We start from the raw sequence: 9,089 nt of genomic DNA, 5'->3' as shown, positions 1-9,089 counted from the left end.
TGAATCTATTACTAAAATTATTTTTTTGCTCCGCTAATAACAATCCGTAACAATCTACTGCTTAAGATTTATTATGAAAATGTTAAGAAAATATCGCAGACATGACATTTCTCATTATATATACATTATAAATACATGGTAGCTTTTGTTCTCAGTATAAGTTGAACTATCAAGACAAGTTAAAAGCGCATCTGCCTCAATCTGTGGGAGAAAGAAACAGCAAGAAGCAAATATAAAACGAATTCTATATATTTTCCTTTGTATTGGGAATGATGATAACAAGAGATGCTAAGTCCCTATTCAACTCACGCAAAGGCCAAGTGACAAGTGTTTGTCACTTCTAGCACCCAGAATCCAGATAACAACAACAACAACAACAAAAATAATAAAATAAATAAATAAATAAAACCACCACCTAGCAGTGTGATCTCTGAGGTCAAGAATCAAAAAGAACTTTCTCCCTCCCTCTTCAAGTTGACCACCTGTACAACTGTCAAAAATTGTGAAGAAATGCATTATTTAGATGAACTTAACAGCCATTGGGATAATAGTGTTAAACAAAACAGCAATAAGACCTATGTTGCTAGGGATTTTTCACAACATGTGTTATGTTTGGGAATTCTCACAAAGAGTTCCTTTAGGTTTAGTAGAACTTTTTGTGAGAATTCCCAAACATAACACATTTTGTGAAAAATCCCTAGCAACATAGGTCTTAAGACATAAAGTAAACTCCAAACAAAAAAAAAAACCAGTACGAATCTCATAAAGAAAATGTAATTCAAATTCTTATAAATATATAATTGAATTTCATTATTCATGGTTTAATTCCCAAAAATTTATCCACAATGATTGGTGCACACAACTAATTTATATATCTATATATAATAATAATAAGTGAAGCTGAGAAAAACTCAAATTAGAATTTTAAATTAAAGTTTTAATTTTGCGCTATGTGTCCTAAATATTTATTCTTAAAAAGTTTTATTTCTTAATTTTAGAATTGAATGTGAGACCACATAAAAAATATTCATCCAAATAAGTTATTAAGTACAAAAATCAAAGAGTCTAAAATAAATGAATCGTAAAAAAAATTAAAAAAAAAATAATGCTTCAGAATAATAAATAAATAAACATAGACAATTTATATTTTATATCTAATAATATCCTTACAAAAAATTTTAAAGAGTTAACAAAATATAAAAATAACTATCAATAGTATTTAAATTATATATATATAGAAATTATATTATGTATCTTATTGTATATTTTTAAGTGTATCCATACATATGCATAGAGTTACAAGTTAGTATTTTGTAAAAGCTCAACATTTTACTAGTAATTGCAAACTGCTCTATGTCCTAGTTCTTTATCAGGACCAATCCATAAGAGACCAGCAATTAAAAACTTAAGACCAGCTAATCTATCGTTCCTGTAGTTTTCCAAAAACAGAAAAACCGTTTCCAAGCCTTAACATGTACCAACAATTGGAAGTCCACTGTACAGATTCTGAATCTAGAAAAAATTGTCCCTAGCCAGACTGGGATCACAGTCCACCATACCAATTGAGATAGATAGCAGATGTATTAGGGTTTTATTTGAGGTTCCAAACCCCAGCTCAATAATATTAATCATAATATATTTCATGGTTGTTAACTGGTTCCTATTTTCATCAACAAATGATTTCAATTTCAAGGGACACCCTCAACAGGAATCCATGCTTTTAGATTGTACACTAAATAGTAAAAATCTATTGAGCCTCTATAAATATATGAAAAAGAAAACTCAACAGACAATGAAAATCATTTAATACAGTAAACACTTCATTGATAGCATATTAAATTAATATATATAAAATTCAAAAGAAAAAAAAAATGCTGTCAATGTATACTAATAAATATAAATAAATAAATAAATAGATAGATAAATTAAACGTTAAATTTGAAAAAAAAACCCCCCCCCCCCCCCCCCAATCAAACACTATCCCATAACATTTTCTCCCCACCTTTCTCTCCCCATTTCCCATCCCCACAATAATCACCCCAGCCAAATGGTCCCTCCATAAATAAAAAAAAATCAAATCATCCATAGGAATTTTTTTTTTTTTTAATTAGTACACATCATCCATAAGTGACAGGTTGTTATTAGTGAGCAAAAAAGTAATTTCAGCGGTAGGTTTAAATTAAAATTAATAACAATTTACCACTTATGATTTATTGTGAAAATGTTATGGACGTAGCACTTTTCTAAGAATTATAATTAATAAGTAAGTTTTCTCTTACTTTATCAAAAGTAAACTGTATTTACATCATCCATAGGAATTATGATCAATAAGTAAATACAGTTTTCTTTTGAAATATTTCAAGATAAGATTGATCTTATTTAAACTTTGACACCAGAGGCAATCGTAATAACTACAAGTCATTGGATCAAAGTGATTCAAAAAAAAAAAAAAAAAATTCATTGGGTCAAAGTGAGATATCAAGGGCAGATCAAAAGGGCAAAATATATCCCTATATCAATATGCAAGCTGACCGGGACAAAGCACTTTGTTTTGATCATAGTTAGTAGAACACTCATAATATAAGGTATGCTACATGTGGTTATTTTTTCATTATAAAAGACTCTCATTTACTGTCTGAAATAAAAATGCTCTGAAAACACACTTTTAAAAAGATAAATAAAAAATTAAAGCATAAAATACATATTAAACTTTTCCATAATTATACTTGTACAAAACTACTTCAATTTGACTAAACTTTGATACTCTTATTGGCACTAAAATTGTTTATTGTGCTAAGGTGTATTATTATATAAAACAATAACATTATAAAAAATTAATATATATATATATATATTTAAATGTTTAGCTATTTATATTAAATGTCAGCATTTTCATACTATTATTCCTGCCTTGGTGGGGTTCCACATCATAAAATAAAATAAAATAAACATTTTCATACTATTATTAATAATCTTGAATTTTTATTTGATTCACTTGATTTTTTATTATTATTTGAATGATTGAATCTCAACGTCCTATGTATGTATGTATATTATTATTACTAGGTTTAAAAAAACAAAAATCAAATCTATCGAACCCGTGACCTTACCCTCTTACCCATTCTTGTGGGAGAAGGAAGGGTCGTTTGAAATACAACAAAAAATTGAAAACTAAATAAGTAAATATAATAATATTTAGTTGGCTGTTGATAACATCATATGAGAATATACAAATAACATACGTAAGCTACTAAATTTGGATATAATAAAAGAAATGATTAACATACAGATGTTCTTTCAGCCCCAAAATTTTAACACAAATTCACAATATACTTATATACCTGTAAGTATTTCTATTTATGCTTTATTCATACTGTTTTTTATGCCAAATTTTTAAAAAACGTTTTTAAAAACTTGAACTGAATGAAACACATATGTAACTCTTACCATATATAATCCGTCTATATATTACAAACTACTGTTTTGACTTGGGAATTCTTTTGCACATGTTCCTCCATTTGTCCTTTAGGTCTATTGTCGTACGATCTGATCGAAACACATCACCACCAAATTCCAAAATGTTCTTCCATGGGATATTACTGTCGTTGGGGTTTGCAAGTTTCTGCACTCCCTCCTAAAATAGGGAAAAAAAATCAATATTAGAACTTAAGACATATGCAACCTCCTAAAAGCAATGATATAGATACATGATATATATAGATACATGATATATATATATATATATGTATATGTATATAATCTGAGATGAACACAGCAGACATGTTAATTATTGAAAATTAAAATATGATACAAGAGTACTTTAATCAATGATTTACATAAATAAATATTCTTAAACTCATATTATGCTAAATTTTAGTATAAAACATAGATTGATCTAAAGGACATAAAATATGTTTGAATAATAAAACTAATTAAGACAGTATTAGTTTCATAGAGAGAAGTGAGATTGAGGGAGAAAGAATAGGAAAGCTAAGTATCCCCTCATACGTGTCAGGGTGTGGCCTAGCAGTTGGAAGCTTGGGATAAATTGTAGACCCAGACATCCAAGTTCAATCCCCACTAGGAGTTCCCCTAGATTACCTGATAAATGGTTCCAATGGGTGGGGTTGTGCGTTAGTGGTTTACTCCCTAGAGGTGGGTCCAAAGGGCCCTGCCCTGGTGAGGTTGCATGTCATCAAAAAAAATGATCCCCCCCATATATGAGAGTTTCTGTATTGAATTGATGTTTGATACATCTATGACCACTAGTTTGAAGTACCAGTGCTTCTTAGTGGAAAAACAAAAATTAAGAATATAAAACCTGTTATTGTATATCTCATCAATGAACCACTGGCCATTAGTCCTAAATGAGAGCCACAAGCATACAACTTATCACGCCGACTAATAGCAACTCTCATTCTTCATCAAATGCAAGCACATATAAAAACTATAATTTTTTTATTTTTTGGGAAATTCTGAAAGAGAAAATATAAAATTTTGAGATCCAGTCTTAAATATGAACTTGAATACACTTAAACTAACAATGACTACATACAAATGTGATAAGTAAAACTATGGACTTTTAAACTACTTGTCAATATGAAGTGATTCATTCAAAAGGTAAAACAAATACCTTTAGTTTCTCTTCCTCCTCGGCAGTCCATGGAACCCTTTTTCGCCTTAGCAGAGGAGGAAGTACTGGGTATGTACTACAAATTAAAAAATTAAAAAAAATAAATAAATAAAAAGTCATTATCAATGAAGGACAATCAATGCAAACCTAGACTGCCACTCATAACCAGAGTGCATGGGGTAAGAAAACATGATTCCAAGACCAAATATGGTTACCAGAGAGCATTACAAATTTTTAAGACAGCTTCTGACTATGCAAGGTAGAAATACCTAACGCCTAGAATGACACTAAGGGAAGATGATAATTGCATTAAAAGGACTTGATACACAAACAACTTACTGATAACTCTCCCGCCTTCGTAATCTTATTGAATAATTAAAAATGATAGACTTATTAGTTTCATCTCCAGAAGTTCCTTCTCCATCAATATTAAGTGCCCAAACAGGTTCCCGTGGTGGATCAGCAATCTGTTGCCCTGAAACTTCCTGATGAAATCCTTCTTCTGCCTGTCTTTGATTGAAAGGAATAACATCTGTGTTTTCCTCGTGGTGAGCTTGTCCTTGGTTAGTGAATTCATTTAGTGTCCCAGTAGTTACAGTTGCCTCTTCCTCTCTAAGTGTTGCATTGACATTATCACTTGATGCAGAAGGTTCTGCTTGTTGCATGAGTTCTTTTGGCTGATGCTTCAAATCCATATGAATAAACTTATTTAGTTCTGTATCTGCCAAGGAGGCCTTTTTCTTAGCTTCAAGGTACTCCGAAATAGCAAGAGAATATACACAGAAGGGACAGTAAAAGTTTCCATTGCCATCAAATCTGGATGAGAAACCCAAACAGTTCTCATGAACCACCAATGGGCAATTCCTGGTGTTACATACTAACAACTGACCACCTTCATTACACCTCACACAAAAGTTATGCTCTGTACAACCAGCTGATGCTAAGGAATCATGACTATACTTGCACTGGGAGCGCAAAAATTCAAGTTTTTTCTTGGAGACATCAATTTTATAATTGTGACACTCATCGCTGTCATTTGATGTCTCTGCTTCACAACAAAGATCCATAACCTCTTCAGCTTCATTAGTGATAATCTTCTGCTGGGATCCATCCAGTGATGCAGCACATGGTGCTTTTAGTTGAAAATCATGTCCACAATTACATTGGGATTCATTTTCTAGAGTCTTGTTCAAGAGAGGAACACTTGATGTTCTAGGTTCAGCACAATTGTCACTATCATCTTTGATTTCTTCAACAGAGATCTTTTGACCAGGTTTAACTTCAGAAATGTCCTGAACCATCACACTGGCACTACAAGGAAGGAAAGAACCAGTAAATGGTCTTGGTTCAACACAATGCTCACCATCATTTTTGTCTTCGTTGACAAAGACATGTTGGAAAGGTTTATCTGTGGATGGATCTTGAAGCATTATTGTGGCACTATCAAGAGTCCCTGACTGATTATGATGGAATTCATCTTCTAGAGTCTTGTTCAGGAGAGGACCACTTGATGTTCTAGGTTCAGCACAATGCTCACTATCATCTTTGACTTCATCAACAGACATTTCTTGAACCATCATGGTTGCAATATAGGGACCAATTAATGGTCTTGGTTCAACGCAATGCTCACTATCATCTATGTCTTTGTTGACAGCGATATCTTTACAAGGTTCATCTGCAGAAGGACCTTGACATATCATTGTGGCATTATCAGAAGTCTCTGACTGATTATGATGGAATTCATCATCACTGTTGTGGCCACATCTCACCGAGACAGTATGCTCATCATGACCATCCTCTAGAACCCTGCCTTCTTTCAACGTTCCTATCTGATCTTTTGCCAAATCACAACCTTCTCTTTCAGAAACTGGCATGACTCTTGCAGAAGAATCTTCTAACGGTTCTGTTCCACGTAGAGGGACTGGGTTCTCTTCTATGGACTGAATTGAAGAAGAGGGACATTGCTTCTGCTTTTTGGCATTTATGTGGAGATTGTCACCATCATTTAATGTATTTTGGTTCTCATGGAAGTCGCCAACCATATTTTCAGTAGCAGACCTATTTCTTCCCCTCTTGGAAAGTAATAAATTCCTATTACAAGGATCTTTTTGCAATAGCTGATTCCCATTCTCAAGCATTGTTGGTATCAAGTTCCCTTTTGCTCCCATGTGTTGAGTATCAAAGCAGCTCCCATTAACTCTATGTGTAAGTGCATTGTGATTACCATTATTCACAGGAATACCATCACCTGCACTTGTCAATGTCAATCCACTCCTTTCCTTCAAGGAATCAGCATACGGATGAATACCTTCAAGAATTGAATCTTTCAGCTGTTGATAAAGAAACACAACCAAATAATGAATGACAATAGAATTTTTTTTTTTTTTTATAAATAAATTTTCAGATAATAATGAATGATAATAGATGAAACAAAGAAAAGATCATGAGAGAGAAACAGGGGGAAAAAAATCTCCCTTTACCTGTTGTAAGGCAAGCTTAGGCATTCCAGCTCTTTTATGAATAATAAAGGGGCGAACATCCCATTTTAGGAGCTCAGGTCCAGCAATTTTAAGATCTGATAATGATGTCTAACAAAAGAAATGTTCAACATCAAAATGGAAATCCAAGCTCCTAAAATTTAGAAGCAGATGATAAAATACACACGATATTACATACAAATGAAGTGTTGAAATTAGATTTTTTTTTTTTTAAATACCTCATGCAATATGTGTTGGAGAACATCTTCACAGCTTTTTGAAAAATCAAGCCCAACTTTTGAATCCAGGGTAGAACAATCACCATTTCTGACTCCATTAGAGGGATCAAATAAAAACTCCAAACATCTCAAGGCTAACATTTCCCTCATGTTTTTCCCCAAATCATCAGGTAATTCTGGAACCAATTCAATCAAATCTGAAACAAAGAAATCATGTAATATCCTCAAACCGCAACCTTTGGCTAAATGATTGATTAAAAAGATAATCCACAAAATAAACTATTACTATAACAATTTTTTTTTTTTTTTGGTAGATTTGGATTCTGAATACCATGCAAAACAGAAACGTCCACTTGCTTGAAGCGTGCAAGAACTTCCATGACCCAAATCCATGGAAGGATTGAAGCACGATTAGATAAATCTTCATCCATGGGAGACCATAAATTTATCGACCCCACACCACATACAAGTGCAAGAGCTTTGAGCTTAAATTGATGAGGAAGAAGGGCTGAAATCAATGAAACCAAAATTGAGATTCTAACAACAAGGTAGGAAACTATTTAAAAAGATTAAAGTATAGCTGCTGCAACTACTCTTTCTATATCCTACCATTTTGCACGCAAAATGACACATAATATACCCCAATACAATTTGCATGAATACATCATGAGATTAAGACTAATGAATCAATTATTCAGGAATACAGCCTCCTACATAATAATGAGTCCCACTAATTAAATTTATGGTAAGACTCACCACTTCTGTAAAAGGAGGGAGTATCGTGTCACAATATTCCAGGGTTGCCTATTAATATTCCACCAAATTAACACAATGCTATAAATTTAAACTAAAAAATAAATAAATAAATAAGTAAAAACAATTGAAGCAGGTTGATCATACTAGGGTTAATGAACATTTAAAAAAAAGTTCCCGTTTTGGAAAAATGCACCCAAAAAAGGGGAGCCTCGCCCTCAGCCTATGTTGTAATTTGTTCTCAATGTTATAGAACTGAGAATTTGAAAGGCCATTGATACGCACTTAGATTAAACCCTAAAATGTAAATCTAATTTATCATCAGTACCTCAATCGACAGAGTAAAAATATTGAGAGAGATTTTGAAAACTTCAGGGGTTGAGTTTAGTTTCAGTTTTAGTTTCAGCAAAAAGAAACAACTGCACAGAAGAAGAAATGAAATTGGAGGGGTTAGAGAGAGTTCGTACCTTTCTAATTTCTCCAACAATTGCACAGAAGAAGAAATTGAAATTACTGACACTGACACAATGACAGAGGGAAGACGGAAGAAGGGCGAAAGCTTCAAAAAATGACTGTCTATTAATTTGCAATTACTGTCTGTAGTGGCAATGCTAATGGATTGGATATCCAGGTGGCCTAATTAAAACTCGCCAACCTCAAATTATTAAATAAATATTTCTAACTCTATTCTTTCTCTCTTTCTTTTGCTTTAAATAAACCAAGCTGTGTAGAATATTTCAACCTTAACTTGAAAAAAAGCTTGTCTAAAAGTATTTTTCTTCATAATTGGGCAGAATTTATATATATATATATATATACACTTGTCTAAAAATATATTTATATAGACTTGAAATTAGATTTTATAAGTTTATATGATATTAAATTATTATTTGTAACTTATTGATAATATAAATAGTTTATTAGTGGGAAAATCTCATGAAATTGTGAAGAGAGAAAATATTTTAGTCATAGTTTCACAATATATAA

At 32.2% G+C, this 9,089-nt stretch overlaps 1 protein-coding gene across 4 annotated transcripts; it reads right to left on the bottom strand.

The window, feature by feature from the left end:
* Positions 1 to 221: 221 nt before the first annotated feature.
* Positions 222 to 8,725, bottom strand: LOC112016036 (uncharacterized). Of its 4 annotated transcripts, XM_024048528.2 has the most exons (8): positions 8,570 to 8,724; positions 7,681 to 7,857; positions 7,350 to 7,546; positions 7,114 to 7,221; positions 4,973 to 6,963; positions 4,634 to 4,709; positions 3,448 to 3,634; positions 222 to 490 (listed from the first exon to the last, which is right to left on the bottom strand). In XM_024048528.2, the coding sequence occupies exons 2-7, from the start codon at positions 7,778 to 7,780 to the stop codon at positions 3,476 to 3,478; spliced, it is 2,631 nt and encodes an 876-aa protein (XP_023904296.2). In that variant the 5' UTR covers positions 7,781 to 7,857; positions 8,570 to 8,724; the 3' UTR covers positions 222 to 490; positions 3,448 to 3,475. The 4 variants fall into 4 exon arrangements, 3 of the variants coding, with proteins under 3 accessions (XP_023904296.2, XP_065618293.1, XP_023904298.1); XR_002883282.2 differs by lacking the exon at positions 4,634 to 4,709 and having other exon boundaries at positions 8,570 to 8,725; XM_065762221.1 differs by lacking the exon at positions 222 to 490 and having other exon boundaries at positions 3,235 to 3,634.
* Positions 8,726 to 9,089: the final 364 nt, after the last annotated feature.

Source organism: Quercus suber, unplaced genomic scaffold, assembly GCF_002906115.3.
Source record: "Quercus suber isolate HL8 unplaced genomic scaffold, Cork oak 2.0 scaffold_448, whole genome shotgun sequence".
NCBI lineage: Eukaryota > Viridiplantae > Streptophyta > Magnoliopsida > Fagales > Fagaceae > Quercus > Quercus suber.
This window is presented reverse-complemented; position numbering and strand designations above follow the sequence as displayed.